At 37.1% G+C, this 20,507-nt stretch overlaps 2 protein-coding genes and 1 long non-coding RNA gene across 8 annotated transcripts; 1 reads left to right on the top strand and 2 right to left on the bottom strand.

Moving 5' to 3' along the window:
• Window positions 1-1,353: 1,353 nt before the first annotated feature.
• On the bottom strand, window positions 1,354-4,704 carry LOC119548648. Of its 3 annotated transcripts, none has more exons than XR_005219318.1 (3): window positions 4,378-4,704; window positions 1,781-2,051; window positions 1,354-1,735 (listed from the first exon to the last, which is right to left on the bottom strand). It is a non-coding gene; the product is annotated as an uncharacterized LOC119548648 (long non-coding RNA). The 3 variants fall into 3 exon arrangements; XR_005219316.1 differs by having other exon boundaries at window positions 1,354-1,724; XR_005219319.1 differs by having other exon boundaries at window positions 1,354-1,721.
• Window positions 4,705-4,735: 31 nt separating this feature from the next.
• Window positions 4,736-9,354, top strand: LOC119548590. The gene is made up of 3 exons (XM_037855966.1): window positions 4,736-5,040; window positions 8,855-8,975; window positions 9,053-9,354. Exons 1-3 carry the CDS (start codon window positions 4,878-4,880, stop codon window positions 9,237-9,239), a joined length of 471 nt encoding a protein of 156 aa, XP_037711894.1. The 5' UTR covers window positions 4,736-4,877; the 3' UTR covers window positions 9,240-9,354.
• Window positions 9,355-12,080: 2,726 nt separating this feature from the next.
• On the bottom strand, window positions 12,081-20,507 carry LOC119548348 (ADP-ribosylation factor-like protein 4A). Of its 4 annotated transcripts, XM_037855843.1 has the most exons (6): window positions 20,350-20,507; window positions 20,174-20,293; window positions 20,017-20,114; window positions 19,856-19,958; window positions 12,346-12,712; window positions 12,152-12,284 (listed from the first exon to the last, which is right to left on the bottom strand). In XM_037855843.1, exons 1-6 carry the CDS (start codon window positions 20,413-20,415, stop codon window positions 12,253-12,255), a joined length of 786 nt encoding a protein of 261 aa, XP_037711771.1. In that variant the 5' UTR covers window positions 20,416-20,507; the 3' UTR covers window positions 12,152-12,252. The 4 variants fall into 4 exon arrangements, with proteins under 4 accessions (XP_037711527.1, XP_037711692.1, XP_037711771.1 ...); XM_037855599.1 differs by having other exon boundaries at window positions 12,081-12,712; window positions 20,350-20,415; XM_037855681.1 differs by having other exon boundaries at window positions 12,161-12,712; window positions 20,354-20,479.

The following is a 20,507-nucleotide window of genomic DNA, read 5'->3' as shown; positions in this document are numbered from 1 at the left end:
ACTTAGATATATTAAATTCTTCTGATTTATTTATAACAAAATAGGAAGCTTATTTCGGGGAACCAAAACTTTTACACCGTAGAAGACAAAATAATATGCAATTTAAACATACGTATATCCAGCGGGAAAAGACATGATTATAACTTATAAGATTGAAGCGCAAACCACTCCTTAAATCCTTGCATTTTTATCATTTCTGGTCGCGAAATGAGTTAATCAGGACAAGGCAGAAAGTAATGAAAACAACGCAAAACTTAATACCATTTGAGCGCTAGCATGTGGAAAGTTATTAAATTAAAACTAAATTATTATTTAATTGCTATTAGCAAATTCAAGATCAAGGATGAGATCTCCATTCAGGCAAGCGAAGTAAATATTGAATAAGGACTGTTGTGGGCCAAAAGTGACGCAAATTTTCACAGTTTAGAACAGTTTGGAGCCTTTTAAGTATTTATAACACTTTTAAACAACAGTTTTTGGAGGTAAGTTCTCTTTCAAATGGCTTTTTCTTCTTCCTTCTGGCTAGGAAGGACATAAGCTGCAAGTTGGTCATTTCACAAAAAAAAAGCATAGCAATATTAATTATTAATATGAGATCAATTAATTTTCAATATGAGATCAATTGCCAAGTTCCGAACTGTTGAGAAGCTTCTTGGTCCTGCACAAAAAAAGAACAAGGAAGACTATCAGATACCCGTTACTCAGCTAAAGGGACCAAAGGAAAATGGAGATATGCAAGCAGCAAAGCGAGATTGAAATGCGCCACCTACCGGCGGTAGACAGATTTAAGCGCTGTGGGCGTGGCAAAGTTTTTTTTGGATCAATCGATAGGTATTGACGAGACCAATACATTTCAGTTAAAATTTTTTATCTAGCATGAAAATTGTGGGCGCCACAGGCTTGGGCGGTTTGTGGGCGTTAGAGTGGGCGTGGCATATTCGCGTAACAAACTTGCGCTGCGCTCAAGCCTACGTAATCTAAATCTGATATCCCGTTTCTCTATCTTTGATATTTTCCGAGATATCCGCGTTCATACTTACGATTTTTTGAAGTTTGTGGGCGGTTTGTGGGCGTTCAAGTGGGCGTGGCAAACTTTATACGATAGGTATGGATGAGAACAATACATTTCAGTTAAAATTTTTATTCTAGCATAAAAACTGTAGGAGCCACAGTTTTGGGCGGTTTGTGGGCGTTAGAGTGGGCGTGGCACTCTACTGAAACAAACTTGCGCTGCGTAAGAAGCTCAGGAATCTGCACGCCAAATCTCAATAGCCTGGCTCTTATAGTTTCCGAGAACTAAGCGTTCATCCGGACGGACAGACGGACATGGCTAGATCGACTCGGCTAGTGATCCTGATCAAGAATATATATACTTTGGAATGTTTTTATTTATGTAAATTAGTAGTTTAAAGCTTCCTTAACGTCCCACGAATGCTTCGCCATCTATCCCGCGCCACCGCAATCCTGCTCCCAACGGGCGTATTGTACCTTGAGGAACTGGGAGCCGGATCGGGAACGGGGTTGATCCGCTGATACTGCAGGAAGACGCCCAGCATCCTGGCTATGGCTTCTCCAACTATTCTTTAGTGGGCGCCCTATTTTCCTCCTCCCAATAGAAGCCAGCGGGACCTCAAGCTCCTCTTAAGCTGGCCAATAAGCTGGTGATGGTGGTGCCCGAAGTCCAAATGAAGAGGTCGTCGGATATCGTATTACTGGTGGTTCTGCTAAAAAGATACTTATATTAGGACAACGTAACCAAATTCTTTTGGCCAGGTCTTACTTTATTTACGAGGACACGCCCGGGAGGATGTCCATGTAGGGAGCGAAATCCCACTCGGCATGTTCTTTCGCTCTGGGATTCTCTAGTGGATCTCCTCCAGCACTTCAACTATTCTGCGGATTTGCCATTGTTGTGGTACAACGTTAACTTTTTACTAAAATTCGCTCAATAATCTTGGTGAATGTTGGCAATAGGCTTATGGGCCGAGAAGAAACTGCACAGCGGGGAGAGACGCCTTTTTTGGGATCATAACAACATTCGCGTGCTTCCACTGATCCGGATAATATGAAAGAAAAATCAGAGCAAGGAAGATACGCATAAGAAACGAAATAGCTACTACTGGCAGAGCATTAGCCACTTTTCCGTCGATACTGTCATCCCCAGGGACCTTGTTCGGCTTTAGTCGCATAATTTGGTCATTAACTTCTTGTGCATCAATAGGCAGAATTTGAGAAGCAGAGGCAAAATCATCAAAAGCTTCTGTAACAGAAGTCTCTTCATCAGTGACCAATTCACAAGGCTTAAATATTTCTTCCAAGAAATCAGCGAATTCCTTAGCTATTCCATCATCTTTCTTTGCCCAAGCAAAGGAAACTTCTGTATTTCCAGAGCTCGAAGCCTCGATCAACAGCCGGATCGATAGCACTAAGTTTTCGGAGGAAAAATACCGACTTAGCATCAAAAAGAGCTTTTCTTAATGATGAATCAGCACTTTTTCGCATAGCTACGTCTTGTGGATGACGTGTTTGCATCAAGCCTCGGCGTAGTGATCTCTTCTGCCTAACCAGAGTCGTTATTCCAGGATTGAAAAGGTCGATTTTGCTTTGGGACAGCAGAGAGATTACCGTTAGCAGTGTATACGGCAGCGGCAAACTGAATCTTTAGAGTCAGATTATTAATAGCAGCATCAAGATTAAGAGGACAACTCAGATCAGCAGATTCATAATTCTCAATAAGGATTGTAAGATGATTTGCACGACGAAAAAGCAGCCTTGGTGTTGTAAATAAAAGCGCATAAAAGTATTTTAAGCGGAAGTTGATCAGAACATATATGATTCATGTACTGTCAGAAAGTTGGACGAAATACCCTTATAAATAGCAAAATCAATTGCCGTTGGATTTCTGCTTCATCAGAAGGAAAGTGCGTTGGTCTTCCTGAAGCTAGGACCTGAAGACGTAATATGATCTAAAAGCTAAACACCTCTCGGTGAAGTGCGGCTACAACACAAAAATTGATTGTGAGCATTCCAGCCACCAGCTATGATAAAACGGTTTGAAAATTCGCTGAAAGGTTGTCCAAAATCTTGAGCTGACTCTGAAAAGGTGGGGGGCAGTTAATATAAGCAACCACTATATCTCCCAGGACCGTGCCTAAGGTAATTGGAGCAGCTTGACAGTTTGGTTTGAACTGTACTAAAATGGATTAAGTATCAGCACTAAAATATCAGCACCTCCTCGAAGACGGTCAGAGGTATGATTGGCCGTCAATAAATTATATCCAAAAATTCTGAGATGTTAGCGGGTGCATCAATTAAATTAGCGGTATTATAGTGCTCTAAATCGAGACTTTTGCCACAGAGACCATTGGCGTTCCGAAATGGGAAACAAATGCCAAAATTAGACATGTCTCCTGATCTTAGAACGGCCGGTAAACTGGTTCATAAGAAGCTTAATCATTTTCATCATCATTGACAACGACTGGTCAATACGGGAGATAAGTAGTTCAAAGCCAGCACTAGACGGAGGAGTCTCAGGTGCGCGTTGCATTTAATAGGAAGTGCTTGGCCGTAAGTTTTACTTTGTGCGGTTAGTGAAACCTCGATAAGATTGAACGAAAGGTGGCGCTTTTTCTGAGCTGAGTAACGGGTGTCTGATAGTTATACCCGTTATTCGTAGACTAAAAGGGTATACTAGATATGTCGGATAATAAGTAACAGGTAGAAGGATGCGTTTCCTACCCTATACACCTATCCCTCGCTTTGCGTCGGGTATAGGTTCCAAAAAATACGACGCAAATTGGAACGACGCAAAGTGAATTAGGATTTTTGAAAACAAAATAAATTTATTAAAAAAATCATTACTTTGCAATGATTCCACTTTGAAACAAGTGTAATAAAATGCGATGAAGTGGGCGCTTTTTGGTAAAATCCTTGTTTTTTACTTAAAATATGATATTGCGCGGTCATCTATAGCTAAATAATATCAACTATTTTCTCGTGATAATCCATGTAAAGACAACTCCACCTGCTTTTGATTTATGTAAATTGTGACCCCGTTCGCCAGATATAATAGTTTTAGTGTAAACTGTCTTACATGGATATTCGGCGAAAGAGTGGTAATATTGTGGTGCTATGTGCTTTGATCTCAAGGTAGTATTGTGCACTTTACAAAATAAAGAGGGTGTACGAGTTGATATGAAACGTGCCATATATGTTTTATAGGGTCGGAAGCTTTTCCCAACACGAGTAATGGTTATAAAAAGGAAAAAAGGATTTTTGAAGAGCCCTACATATATAGCCCACTTAGCTCAAAAAATCACGGGCTTGCTAGTCATACATATTTGAAAGAATCACGCAAAAGGTACTTATATTGCTCACCGAAGTTAGTTTTCTTTTCTTTCTTTTCGTCGTACCAGTCCCACAGTAACGCAACAATGCTAGTAAATAGCGAAAGACAAAGTCATGACAATAGATACATGTATTTTTGTACATATATTAAAAGTATTACAGTCAGCATCCATTGAAAGTAAATAAGTAAGTATATATGTACAATTCTCTCATATATGTATGTTGTCATAAAACCGGGCCAAAGCACAAAGCTTGGCTCTGTGTTGTGTTTTTGAAGTAACAACTTTCAAAGCCGTATTCAATCCAGCACAAAAGCTTTGACGCAGGTAGCCGCTGCATATATGTATGAACTCCCCATAAGTATAGGTGTGACTGGCCAGAGGTTTTCATTTATTGTTAACTTTCGCTACATGCAGACTGGTTAGGTGCTTGATTCCAATTGTGTTCATTTTTAGTAATAAAACTCGTGACAAAGTTCTTTTAGTTTTAATGATAATTTAAAAAGGCTGCAACTTATCACGATCTTTAAAATGGGCTTTCATTTTCATTTTGATATTTTGCTACTCATTTTACTCATAACTCTAATAGCTCCTTTTTGCAATGCGGTTGAACAAAAAATTGTAAAAGATGAAGCTGTCAATGTAGGTGAAATTCGAATTTTCAAACGTCTTATTCCTGCGGATGTTCTAAGAGGTACGTAGTAAACAAATTATCAGATTTACTACTTACGAGCATACGTTAGATTTATTGAATAATTTTTATTTTATTCTGCAGGTTAAGAACTTATTTAATTTAAGCAAACAAGTACATGTTATTGTAAAATATTTCCAGATTTTATATTTAAGATCGAGTCCCTCTTAATCCCTTGCTTACAGAGGTGCACACAAAGACATACACATACGAAAAAATGCATATGAAAAAACTCCAAGAATTATCCGTCCCATCTATTCGATGAGTCATGTTCAAAGAACTCATCAATGCTTAATTATCGGTGATTTTATAGAAAAATTGTGATGGCTAATAAATAGAGCCCTGCAAGAGATAGCTTTGAGGTGTAAAAAAATAAGTTAACTTGTAACTTTCACTTACTTAAACTTGAAAAAGCAACTTTAAGTCAACCAAGTCAAGTCTATGGACTTTAAAGTGATATATGATTCACTTTATGACTGGAAACAATAAGTGATGTTACTTACAAAAGACTTTAAGCCAAACAAAAGAGAACGCTTAGTCGATGCCATCGACTAACACATACCCGTTACTCATTAAGGAAAGTGTAAGGGAGATGGAGATATGCAAAGCGACTGTTCTTAAGATGAGACACTTTATTTGCGTATAGCTTTTTATTGCATGGTCCGATTTAAATATATTTTGGCATGTAGATGGGTATTAATAATGTGGGTGCTAAACGTGTTTTAGGGTTATGGGCGTGGCATCCTGCTAAAAAAAAAAAATTGCGCTGCGCAAGAAGCTCAAGAACCTAAGTTTCAAGTCCCAACTTTCTAGATTTTAGAGTTTTCGGGATCTCAGCGTCGGAAACTCTTCTTTCCACCTGTTACATACTTTCCGACGAATCTAGTATACCGTAATACTCTACGAGTAACGGGTATAATAACGGGTATATGTTAGTCGAGGAAGGAATCCTTTTGAACGAATCGTTTTCGACCTCATAAAGAATATATACTGTATGTCCGACTGTCTGTCCGTCCGTATGCACGCTGTGATCTCGGAAACTACAAAAGCTAGCAAGTTGGCATTTGGCATTTAGATTCTATAGATTATTTCGCAGCGCAAGTTTATTTCAGCAATGTGCCACGCCCACTCTAACGCCAAAAACCGCGTAAAACGGTGGAGCCCACAATTGTCATGCTATATAAAAATTTTAGCTGAAATGTATTAGTCTCGTCAATACCTATCGATTGATCCAAAAAAGTTGCCACACCGACTCCAAAGCCCACAAACAGTCCAAACCTTTAGCGCCCACAATTTTCATGCTAGAAAAAAATTTTAACTGAAGTGTTTTAGTATCCCAATTCTCTATCTTTGATAGTTTTCGAAATACCCGCGTTCATATTTATTATTTTTTGAACTTTGTGGGCGTTAAAGTGGGCGTAGCAAACTTTTATTTTTGGTTCAATCGATAGGTATTGTAAGAACAATACATGTCAGTTACAATTTGTATTATAGCATCAAAACTGTAGGAGATACAGTTTTGAGCGGCTTGTGGGCGTTATAGTGGGCGTGGCACCCTGCTGAAACAAACTTGATCTGCGCAAGAAGCTCAGGAATCTGAATGCCAATCCCAATAGAATAGCTCTTATTGTTTCCAAGATCTCAGCGTTCATACGGACGGACGGACAGATGGACATGGCTAGATCGAATCTAGTATACCCTTTTACTCTACGAGTAACGGGTATAATAAATGGAATGTTCAAGGAATGTTTTTATTCATAAAGCTTAAAGCTTCCTTCTCGTCCCACAGATGCTTCGTCATCTTCCTTGCGCCACCTGCAGTCCAGCTCCAAATCCCAATAGGCGTACTGGACTGGTAATGTCTCCTCCAGCTGTCCCTTAGCAGGCGACCTTATTTCCTCCTCCCGTATCTTCGCTTTAGTTGCCAAGTAGCTGGTGGAGGTGGTTCCTCAATGGAGAGCTCAAATCCCACTGGGATTCTCTAGTGGATCGCCTCCAGCACTTCAACAATTCTGCGGATTTACCCTGTCGTGGTATTGGTTCCTGTCGGTGAAATCCCGCAATAATGGGCTACAGCTTGGATTAGGCGTCCTTTTTCATCTGCACTGACATCCATTAGGCGTTTTTGGGGTTTTCCTTCCATTTTTAATTTTTAAGTTCCACACCGCTTTTGCACAAACAACGCCAAAGATTAAATTTCTTATTCTTTGGGCCGCGGCTAACGGCGTTCATCGAAACTCACTCGCTAAACCAGGTATTCTTTCTGGTATTTCCTTAGCTCATCTGAGTACGCGCTGAAAAACAACCCCGACGAAAAGCGTTAGCCGCGTACTTTCCTCTCGCTCACTCTTATGTTTAGCTCGCGGTTTTATCGATGTGAGTACTAGGCTTTTACTTTCGAATTTACCTCACAGAACATTTCCACGAAGCAATCTGCCGACGGATTTAAGACCGCCACCTACAAAATAATATGTTTTTACAATATATTGCGATAACGTTACATGCAAATGATATATGAATCATATTTGTTAATGTTTAGGTTTCATTATTGCGGCACCACATTTAAAAACATCAAAGGAAGTTAATTTCGGCAAGCCAAAGTTTGTATACCCTTACAGTTATAATTATTAAATTTAAAATTGCAAAAAATTATTTTCCCAATAGTATAAGATAATATGTCAAGAAACACCGAAGCTATTGTTTCGTTTCATATTATTTTCCCACCAATTTTCTGATCGTTCCTATGGCAGCTATATGATATAGTCGTCCGATTTTGATAAAATTAAATTCGAAATTCAGAACTAATTAAAAAATGTTATTTCCAAGCGTAGAAGTTATATGTTAAAAAACACCGAAGCTATAATTTGTTTCATATTATTTTCCCACCAATTTTCCGATCGTTCCTATATGATATAGTCGTCCGATTTTGATACAATTTAATTCGAAACTCAAAACTAATTAAAAAATGTTATTTCCAAGCTTAGGAGGTTATATGCTAAAAAACACCAAAGATATAATTTTTTTAAATTTGTTTTTCCTATTATTCCTATGGGAGCTATAAGATATAGTGGTCCGATCCGGCTGGTTCCGACTTATATACTACCTGCAAATATATAAGACTTTTGGGAAAGTTTCAGCCCGATAGCTTTAAAACTGAGAGACTAGTTTGCGTAGAAACGGACGGACAGGCGGACATGGCTAGATCGACTTGTATAGTAATGCTGATCAAGAATATATATACTTTATGGGGACGGAAACGTCTCCTTCACTGTGTTGCAAACTTCTGACTGAAATCAATATACCCACTGCAAGGATATAAAAAACATTTTAAAATTGTTTGTAGTAATTGTGTGGCTGCACTTAGGAATCCGGTCTATTGTAACCATTAAAATTTGTGCAAGTCTACCTGCCGTCAAGCCGAAAATTGTTGAAATCGGATTATTAGTAATGACCTCACGCTCGCATGTAGCAAAACCATCGTCAATGACGTCACACAGCAAGTAGATAAAAGTAAGAAGTGCATAATAACAAGATACAAGTGTGAACATCGATGGTTCTTCTACTCTACTCTACTATAAAATTAAACCAAAATAGGATTTAAAAAAAAGCTCAAAAACTTACAATTTACCAGTACCTTGTTCTTATCTATTCGTTAGCAAACTTTATGTTTAGTTATATATATATCTGTGTATCTGGTGATAACTCTTTTAGTCGGGAAAGCCGACTATAGATTATAAATGACGGACAAAACTATTAAATATAATACCCTTCACAGATTGTATTATATGAACATTATCAAAACTCACAAAACTTTTAGATTTTCCGGCGATGTGCTTTGCTTCCACTCGATGCGCTACTGTTGAGCCAGGGAAATCCTGGGACTTAACTCCTTTCTGCGGTCGATCTACTTGCGTACAAAATGAGGAAAATGAAACAAAGTAATATTTTAACGAAAGTTTATGTCTTATAACTGTAACATACTTTTTAATCAAAAATATATAATATTTGTTCTCAGGCTTTTGGAACTCGTAGAAGACTGTGGCCCATTGCCTCTGGCGAACGAAAAATGTAAATTGGACACTGAGAAGACAAATAAAACGGCTTCGTTTCCTTATTGCTGCCCCATCTTCACATGTGAGCCTGGAATTAAATTGGAATATCCCGAGGTTGCAAAGGATAATGACAAAAAAAATGTTGAGTGATTTACAAAAAAAATTGGTTGGGTTAATTTTACAAAACTGTATCACAATACTATAAATACATTTGTTGCTTTAGTCAGAAAAAACAACGTAATATATGTTAGATTCTTGCACTTTTAAAAATATTATGTTTCAATTTTTTTCTCTTTTGCCAAAAACTCACCTCAATCAAAAAGGCAGCGAAATACAAATTTCCATAAAAATTGCCATGCGGAGGAGACAACAGAATGTCGGGGGAAGAATAGGCTTCAGCTTAAAGACTGAGTCACAGCCAGAAACGATCTAAGGCTTGCCTTACGTCTAAAAATACTCCGTAACAATACTATTTCGTCTCAAAGGCTTTAAGGATATGCTTGATCACTCGATGCCTTTGCCGGCAGCGCTATGAAGACTCCCGAACTGATGGTTCGGAACTGCGTCCTGGAATAGATCTACCCATGCAAGCAAAAGGGCGATATTTCTATGGCCTGTCGTCCAGAAGTCACTTTTTAGTAACTTCTGCGCGATAGAAACACGATAGAACAAAAACAAAATATACATATACCGCGTAGAAGTAACTTATAAGTCACTTCTGCGCGATAGAAAGGCGATAGAGCGAATTTTACAAAAAAATAAATAAGAAGAGGTCGCGGTAATTTTCCGTTACCCCTTTTTTCGGAAAATTTTTTGGGTCTTCCTTTTGACCCACGCTATAATTTTTCGCCCGAGCGTCGTTTCGTTGCGCGATTTGTCTGCGGACAGTGCGGTTTTGTGTCAAATTTGTGCGTTTTAAAAATATAGCTTTGCTTTTTCTAAATGTGTTTTTCTAAATTGCTTAAATGTCCCCCTCAACAAAGTGCGCGAAATTTAAAGCTATTTACGGACAAGCTAGCTGTGGACATTACTTGGCGTGGAACTGCGGAGAAACCCAGTATCCAACGATTCTCAACATATTTCTAGTTTATTTTTACTTTGACTGAACAAAAAACAATTTTTGTTTATGTTTCTTTTAGAAATGGTTATTAATAAATTTCTTATGTCGACGGAGCTGTACCTAAATAACATTGTTCAGCAAAATTTCCTACTCAAGCGGACAAACCCGTTATACAAAAAATAAATGCAACATATTGAAAGTATAAGAATAAATGTTTTCATTCAAGATTTTCCAATTGGGAAAGACTCTTCTAGGTATCTTCTACAAACATATGTAAAGTCACTTTTGAGTGACTTTCATAAGTGACTACGGCCACACTTCCAGAAGTTACTTTGGCGATATCGCATTTGGATCATTGAAGTGACTCCCGTCGGGAAAAAATGTTCCACTTCGGCGACACTTCCAGAAGTAACGCAGAAGTGACTTCGAGAGGTTTCGCCGAAGTGGCACATTTCTTCCCGACGGGAGTCACATCCGCGATCCGAATGCGATATCGCGGACGATCGTTTTCATCTTCTAAGTCACTTAATAGTGCCTTCCGCGATAGAAAATGCTTGCAGGGAAACACGAAGTTGGAGCGCAGCGCGCTGAAGCCTGACGTTTCTCTGCTTTGCACTGAAAACCTCTACCGCAGCAGCAAAAAAGCGCGCCGAAGCTAAGAAAATCAAGGGAGAATGCTATAGTCGAGTACCTCGACTATCAGATACCCGTTACTCAGCTTAAGGGACCAAAGGGAAATGGAGATATGCAAGCAGCAAAGCGAGATTTAAATGCGCCACCTACCGGTGGAAGACAGATTTAAGCGTTGTGGGCGTTAGGGTAGGAGTGGCAAATTTTTTTTTTTTGGATCAATCGATAGGTATTGACGAGACCAATACATTTCAGCTAAAATTTTCTATCTAGCATGAAAATTGTGGGCGCCACAGGTTTGGGCGGTTTGTGGGCGTTATAGTGGGCGTGGCATATTCGCGTAACAAAATTGCGCTGTGTACAAAGCTACGGAATCTAAATCTGAGATCCCGATTCTCTATCTTTGATAGTTTCCGCGATATCCACGTTCATACTTACGATTTTTTGAAGTTTGTGGGCGGTTTGTGGGCGTTAAAGTGGGCGTGGCAAACTTTTTTCTTGGTCAATCGATAGGTATTGATGAGAACAATACATTTCAGCTAAAATTTTTATTCTAGCATCAAAACTATAGGAGTCACAGTTTTGGGCGGTTTGTGGGCGTTAGAGTGGGCGTGGCATTCTGCTGAAACAAACATGCGCTGCGCAGGAATCTCGAATCTGCATGCCTCATCCCAGTATTGTAGCTCTTATAGTTTCCGAGATCTCAGCGTTCATACGGACAGACGGACATGGCTAGATCGACTCGGCTAGTGATCCTGACTAAGAGTATATATACTTTATGGGGTCGGAAACGCTTCCTTCTGCCTGTTACATACTTTCCGACGAATCTAGTATACCCTTTCAGATTGCCACGTCCACTCTAACGCCCACAAACCGCCCAAAGCTGTGGCTCTACAGTTTTGATGCTAGAATAAAAATTTTAGCTGAAATGTATTTCCACGCTCATTATAACGCCCACAACGCTTAAATCTGTTTACCGCCGGTAGGTGGCGCATTTCCATCTCGCTTTGCTGCTTGCATATCTCCATTTCCCTTTGGTCCCGTAAGCTGAGTAACGGGTATCTGATAGTCGAGGTACTCGACTATAGCGTTCTTCCTTGTTTTTCATTTATAATGATTTGATTAATGGCATTACAACAGCAATTTCAATGTGCCAATGTTTGGGAGACACACACACCTTTGGTAATTCGATCTACCAAAAAATGCAAATATATATTTTTTATTGTAATCATAAAATAAAGTTTATAGAACATAATAATAATTTTCAGTTTGTAATTGCAATCGAATAAAACATCACTAAATTGTGTTTTTAATTTATTTAAGTAATTGTGCTAAAATGAAGAAAATTTAAAAAACTGTCAGGCACATTCGATTAATAATGCTACAGTTTTTTCTTATGAGATTTATTTAGTTTCCGGCGTTTTAAAATCATATCATATAGAGCTTCCAGGCCTTCTTGAAGTCCCTCGCCAGTTATAGCACAGGTCGGTTGTATATACCACCCTCTAAAGTGCACTGAGTTGGAAGAGGCCCTGTTATGTTTTTTGTTATGAAAACAGTTTTTACCGTCACGCTGATTTTTTTGGTCCTTTACATCAGAATCTTTGCCACAATGTGGATATATGAATGTAGACAACGCCTCTCCGCTTAACGTAGTTTTTTGATCGTCACTTTCAAGAGCAGGATTTATGTGAATCATTGATGACTGCAGGTGACTCGCTCTTTGCTCTGTTAACGAGGTTTCTGTAATACTTTGGTTTGACTTGCTACAGCCGATTAAATTGATGGTGGAAGAAGAGTCGGAACTAGTTAGCATCGATATATTCGGCACTGGGTTATAAAGCTCGTTCAGTCCTAAAAGTTTTTCCAGCTCAATTGCACCGCACGCGTTTGGAAGATCTTGCTTATTTGCTAATATCAGCACGGGAACACCCTTTGAAATAAGTAAAAAATAAAGGATTACATTTTGTTTTATTTTATATTAACTTAGTTTCGTTGGTCTTTTGAATTCATATGTATGTACGTAAAAGACTTAACCGCTAACTCTATCTAGTCGTTAGTTTATGAATATGTGCTCTCTCCGCCTTGCATATCGCTCTGCTCCCTTAAGGAACTGTCGCATACCTAACCTAATACCTAATATTACTTGCACTATGATATCAAATCAGTCATAGTCAATGAAATTCTGGAGAGAAGAGGTAGGGGAAGTTTTTTCAGACTTGTCTCCTTCTACAATAATAATTTATCAATTTTAGATCGTTTTAGTAACAACAACAAGAAAAACAAGAAAGAAAGTTTGTATACCCTTGCAGTTATAATTAGAAAAATTTAAAAATAAAACAAGGGAGAACGCTATAGTCGAGTACCTCGACTATCAGATACCCGTTACTCAGCTTAAGCGACCAAAGGGAAATGGAGATATGCAAGCAGCAAAGCGAGATTTAAATGCGCCACCTACCGGCGGAAGACAGATTTAAGCGTTGTGTGCGTTAGGGTAGGCGTGACAAATTCATTGTTCAATAGAATAAGTTAGCCGCGCACTTTGCTCTCTCTGAGCGCCGGCAGTGCTTTTCTCTTTGCCGCTAAGTTCGGCCGGCAACTATTTACATACACACACATACACGCGTAAAAACATTTCGCACTGTCTGGCTCTGACGTCATAGCTTTTTTTCTTGGGAGGATTGTGGGCGTTAGAGTGGGCGTAGAAAAATTTTTTTTGGGTCAATCGATAGGTATGGACAAGACTAATACATTTCAGTTAAAATTTTCTATCTAACATCAAAACTGTAGGAGCCACAGTTTTGGGCGGTTTGTGGGCGTTAGAGTGGGCGTGGCACTCTACTGAAACAAACTTGCGCTGCGTAAGAAGCTCAGGAATCTTCTCGCCAAATCTCAATAGCCTAGCTCTCATAGTTTCCGAGATCTCAGCGTTCATCCGGACAGACGGACAGACGGACAGACGGACAGACGGACATGGCTAGATCGACTCGGCTAGTGATCCTGATCAAGAATATATATACTTTATGGGGTCGGAAACGCTTCCTTCTGCCTGTTACATACTTTCCGACGAATCTAGTATACCCTTTTACTCTACGAGTAACGGGTATAAAAACTTATTTTTCCAATAGAATAAGATAATGTGTCAAAAAACAACGAAGCTATAATTTGTTTCATATTATTTTCCCACCAATTTTCCGATCGTTCCTATGGCAGCTATATGATATAGTCGTCTGATTTTGATTCAATTTAATTCGAAATTCAAAACGAATTAAAAAATATTATTCCATATTATTAAACACCAAAGATATAATTTTTTTACATTTTTTTTCCGATTATTCCTATGGAAGCTATAAGATATAGTTCTCCGATCCGGCTGGTTCCGACTTATATACTACCTGCAAAAGAAAGAAGACTTTTGGGAAAGTTTCAGCCCGATAGCTTTAAAACTAAGAGACTAGTTTGCGTAGAAACGGACGGACAGACGAATATGGCTAGATCAAAACGTCTTCTTCACTGCGTTGCAAACTTCTGACTGAAATCAATATACCCTCTGCAAGGGTATAAAAATTACCCCAGGTACTGGTAAGGGGACTAAGGCGTAATATTACAATAAAGCAAAGTCAATTGGGGAAAAGGGGAAACGCAATAGGGTAACAAGATAACGGTAAAGTACGAACGGAAAAATACGGACGAAAACTGAGAATCGAGCAAACAATATTTTTTAATATAGTCTTAGATCGGATCGGAATCAATTACCCATTGTTTTTTGTAATACTTAAAGAAAAATTTTGATGTTGACAAAATAGCGTTAAATTCCGATCACAGCTAAAATCAGTTTTCTAAACGCGGTTGACGTAAAGGCGGTAAAGCTAGTAAGAATTATAAATCAAAAACCCAAAACTATGTAGTATATTGCACTATCAGCATTACGAACTCATATATATAAACAAGAAGTGTATCGCGCTTAGTTTTTTCTTGTATTCCAATAATTAATTTTCATCAAGAAGTACGTTAGCCTTAATACTTTACGCTTATTTTATTGGTCATCAGAATTCGTATAAGAACGCTGATTTGGGCAATTCCAATTTATTTTTAAGCTTTTTCGCTCGGGTAATTTACTCTAACCTTTTTCGTAAGTGCCATTGCCCTTAGGCACAAATTAATGGTTGTTTTCTTCTAACAAAATAGTTTAACTCGGTCAACTTTGAAAATGTGAAACTTTTTTCAAGTTTGTACGATATCAACAGACATTTTACAGTCTCTAAAAGGTATACTTAAGAACTCGAAGATGCCAAACAATTTTTCTTTAAATAAATATTTGAAAAACATTTTATCCCAATCACATTTTTTAAACATCTTTTTTGTGATCTAGGGCTCCAACTCCTGGTACCAACTACCATCATCCTTCTTAGGGCATTTTCAAAATATTATTTCAATGACCGATATGTCAATGGACAACATTTTTCTAACATTTGAGTGGGCGTAACAAACTCTTTTAGGTCAATGGATGGGTATTGATGAGACCAATACATTTTAGTTAACATTTTTTTCTAGTCAAAACCTGTATGAGCCTTATGACATGTTCGTGTGGTAAACATGCGCTGCTTACAGAGCTAAGAAATCTAAATCTGAAATCCTAATTCTCTATCTGTTATAGTTTCCGAGATATCAGCGTTAAAACTTACGATAATTTGAAGCGTTAGAGTGGACGTGGCAACATTTTTTTAAGTCCTTCGAGAGGTATTAACAATTCATTTCAGTTAACATTTTTTTCTATCATGAAAACTGTAGGAGCCACAGTTTTGGGCGGTTTATGGGCGTCAGAGGGGCGTGGCATGTTCACATACTTGCGCTGCTTACGAAGACAAGGAATCTAAATCTGAAATCTCAACCTTCTAGCTCTTATAGTTTCCGAGATCACAGCGTTCACACGAACAGACGCACAGACGGTATCGCAAAAATTTAAAGGATTGCACAATTCAACGGAAAAAATAAAAAAATATCATTGAAGCAAATAAAATATTCTAAATAAATCTAACTCAGGCGGATAGCTAATAACAACAAGAATACTGACAACAAGATATCCGTTAATCAATTATCAATGCTTAGATGCGATTACATTTCGAATCGATTTCTTAAATGCCTTTAAATCACCAGGTTAGACCTTAAAGCCATCTAGACTAAATTTTTTACTTTAACAGTCAGTTTTATGTAGCATGTTTAACAGTTAGCTCTTCTGACTCTTTCATTATTGTTTCACCAAAGTGAAAATACAAAAATATTGTTTATTTTAAAGTCGTACAGCAATTGTAAACCTTTGAAGTTAAAAGAACAAAGTTTTATTAATTATAATAACTGTAAAATTTACAAAAACTATAAAAATTGGCAAAAGAAATAACAATAGCACCACGTCATTAAAAATTCACCCTGGGTTATAATGACTTAAAGTCTGATAAACAAGTATTGACCCAAGTTTTCGAAAATCTGATCCCCAAAACTTACGAATTATTGATCCCGTAACGATTCCGGAACGATTTGAGGTACTTAGATTGACAGCATAAACTAGTTGGGTATTATCACGTTAGTTTTTTTTTTTTTTTAGCTTTTTCTAACCATTTCTTTCTATTTCCTAACGGTGATCCTGGCCGGATTTTCTTGCTTGACGATTCATTGAAATGTAATTTATATTCAGGTTGGAGCTAGGAATCACTATCATAAAATTTACCGTCGTAGGTTGATTCATGATGGATTTACCATTGCACTTCAATAAGGAAAAACAATCCCATGACCGTAGCTTGGACCCTGAATGAAAATAGCTGCTATGGTACAATGTTTTAGGTAACTAAAACTTAACTTATACCAAGGGGTCTCCCAACTTAGCTTTGTTAAACAATTTACTCTCTTAAGGATCATTATGCACTTGCAATAATCTTTCGCTTTTAGGATAGGATTTTAAAAGGTGCGTTCAAAATCTGGTATTCTTTGCCTTAAATCGGAATTCGGGGATTCCCAAAAAAAGGGGGTAATAAGGGAGTGAGAAAAGGCTTGACTTCGCTCATTCTTTCGGTGTTAATCAGCGACAAATAAACAATTTTTTATTAAATTTTATCAAAATCGGACGACAATATCATAAAGCTGCCATAGGAACGATCGGAAAATTGGTGGGAAAATAATATAAACCAAATCATAGCTTCGGTGTTTTTGACATATTATCTTATACTATTGGGGATATCATTTTTTGTATTTATAAATTTGATAATTATAACTGCAAGGGTATACAAACTAATATATAACTAAAATTTTTAATCGAGCCCGAACGTTCAGGACAAATGTTTTTGCAAGGCGATCCATAACATTCAAAACATATAAGATAAAAATGTATAAATAATATATTTATTTTATTTTATAAAAAATTAAATGTGAGAAAGCCGACATCCTAAACAAATGTCTATATGGAGTATCACGCAAGACAATGTCCGTAAAAAGTGTTTTCTGAAACTGAAAGGTACTTATGCCGTCTGTAGAAGTTAAACAGTCTGACCACTCGATCATCGCCTACCCTTTATGTAGTACGTCATTCATCAGTTTTCCGCTGGGTTATCATATCTACACCTAACCTTCTTCAAATATATATCGTATAGATGTATTTATGTATACTCAATGAAAATCTGCGGCTTCATAGTTCAATATGTAAATATTTTGCTACATATGTACATATGTACAGTTCAGATCTTTGCTGTTGGCAGACATAAACTAAAAAACTAATTTTTTAAAATAAAAAAAAAACTGCGCTGATTTTGACCGTGCAAAGCTATAAGTGGCCAGGGAGGGGAAGGGATCACATAAAAGGATAATGACAACCCTCAGATCAACTAAGTACAGAAAGTAAGTAAGTTTAGGATAGGAAAGTCTTTGGCAAGGATATTCATCCAGTAACCCTCCTTAGAATCTGTTGACATTATCCTTTTATGTGATCCCTTCCCCTCCCTTTTAAACAACGATTTTTGGTTTAACTTAAGGCACTACAATTATTTTATGATAAAAACTTTGAATTGTACCATTTAGCACATAGACCCAAAAGCCGATTTAACAAGAAAGAAAGTTAGCTTCGGCAAGCCAAAGCTTATATACCCTTGCAGCTATAATTATTAAATTTAACAAGAAAGGAAGTTAGCTTCGGCAAGCCGAAGCTTATATACCCTTGCAGCTATAATTATAAAATTTAACAACACAAAAAATGATATTCCCAATAGTATAAGATAATATGTCAAAAAACACCGAAGCTATAATTTGTTTCATATTATTTTCCTACCAATTTTCCGATCGTTCCTATGGCAGCTATATGATATAGTCGTCCGATTTTGATAAAATTATATTCGAAATTTAGAACTAATTAAAAAATGGGTTTTCCAAGCGTAGGAGGTTATATGTTAAAAAACACCGAAGCTATAGTTTGTTTCATATTATTTTCCTACCAATTTTCCGATCGTTCCTATGGCAGCTATATGATATAGTCGTCCGATTTTGATAAAATTAAATTCGAAATTCAGAACTAATTAAAAAATGTTATTTCCAAACTTAGGAGGTTATATGCTAAAAAACACCAAAGATATAATTTTTTTTAATTTTTTTGCCCGATTATTCCTATGGGAGCTATAAGATATAGTTGTCCGATCCGGCTGGTTCCGACTTATATACTACCTGCAAAAGATAAAAGACTTTTGGGAAAGTTTCAGCCCGATAGCTTTAAAACTGAGAGACTAGTTTGCGTAGAAACGGACGGACAGACGGACATGGCTAGATCGACTCGTCTAGTCATGCTGATCAAGAATATATACACTTTATGGGGTCGGAAACGTCTCCTTCACTGCGTTGCAAACTTCTGACTGAAATCAATATACCCTCTGCAAGGGTATAAAAACACAAAAAATTATATTTCCAATAGTATAAGATAATATGTCAAAAAACACCGAAGCTATAATTTGTTTCATATTATTTTTCCACCAATTTTCCGATCGTTCCTATGGCAGCCATTTGATATAGTCCTCCGATTTTGATAAAATTAATTTCAAAATTCAGAACTAATTAAAAAATGATATTTCCAAGCGTAGGAGGTTATATGTTAAAAAACACCGAAGCACCGAAACAAATTTGTTTCATATTATTTTCCCACCAATTTTACGACCGTTCCTATGGCAGCTATATGATATAGTCTTCCGATGTTGATAAAATTTAATTCAAAATTCAAAACTAATTAAAAAATGTTATTTCCAAGCTTAGGAGGTTATATGCTAAAAAAAACACCGAAGCTATAATTTGTTTCATATTATTTTCCCACCAATTTTACGACCGTTCCTATGGCAGCTATATGATATAGTCTTCCGATTTTGATAAAATTTAATTCGAAATTCAAAACTAATTAAAAAATGGTATTTCCAAGCTTAGGAGGTTATATGCTAAAAAACTCCAAAGATATAATTTTTTTAAATTTGTTTTTCCTATTATTCCTATGGGAGCTATAAGATATAGTTGTCCGATCCGGCTGGTTCCGACTTATATACTACCTGCAAAAGAAATAAGACTTGTGAAAGTTTCAGCCCGATAGCTTTAAAACTGAGAGACTAGTTTGCGTAGAAACGGACGGACAGACGGACATGGCTAGATCGACTCGTCTAGTCATGCTGATCAAGAATATATATACTTTATGGGGTCGGAAACGTCCCTTTCGATGCGTTGCAAACTTCTGACTAAAATCAATATACCCTCTGCAAGGGTATAAAAAGCAAAAAAGCAATTAAATCTAACCGTTTTACCAAAACAGTTAACAAAAACACAAGTGAGAAAAGAATTTTTTCGGGTCAAATCAGCCAATATTTTGTTTTTTAGCCTTAACAAATTAGTTTTAAGAGATACAAGAGATAGTGAAATAAAATGTTTTTGTGAGTTAAATATTTCCTTTAGCCAAATAAAATTTATTAATTTTAATATAGCACACGTCGAAAAAAGGGCTTGAAGTTTAAGATGTAAGTGTGCCAACAGTTAAATTTGGCACTGTACAAATGCTAAAGTTACTTACCTGATTATCAGGACATTTAGCGGTACGCATTAACTCCATTTTTGCTTCTTCCATTCGTTCTGTATCGACCGAATCGATAACGAACAAAATGCCATCGGTGCAGCTAAAAGCAATTTAAAGATACATATGTAACATCATTTTGAATAAATTATATACAATACCGTGTATAGCTTCTCCAAAGAGGTCGTAATTTTTCTTGACCTCCTACATCCCAAACTAGAAAGTGAACTCCTTTTGCCTTACCAATAGTACCTTGTACCTGAGAAAAATAAGATTGTCTAAAATTTCAGTTTAGCCAATAATTTTGTAGTCGCAAACTTTTTCACAATTAAATCCAATAGTCGGTACAGTATTTAAATACTGATCGAACTTAAGTCTGTATAATGCAGTAGTTTTCCCCGCAGAATCCAGGCCTAACATTACTACATGGAGGGTTGCCTTAAATTAAAAACAATCTTTGTTATCTTTTAGTTTGGAAATACTAGCTTATATACCTGCGAAGGCAATGCGTCTAACAGATTTCCATTTTTAACCAAAGGTTTTACCATGGTTGCCCCCATCCTTTTAATAAATACAAGTTTTACATTACTTATTACTTATGCTCAATAAGATACTCTTGTAATTCGATAACATAAGAAACGGTGATGATGTT

This window comes from Drosophila subpulchrella, chromosome 4 (genome assembly GCF_014743375.2).
Source record: "Drosophila subpulchrella strain 33 F10 #4 breed RU33 chromosome 4, RU_Dsub_v1.1 Primary Assembly, whole genome shotgun sequence".
Taxonomy (NCBI): Eukaryota; Metazoa; Arthropoda; class Insecta; order Diptera; family Drosophilidae; genus Drosophila; species Drosophila subpulchrella.
Note: the sequence above shows the minus strand (reverse complement) of the source record. Positions and strands in the feature narration are given on the sequence as shown.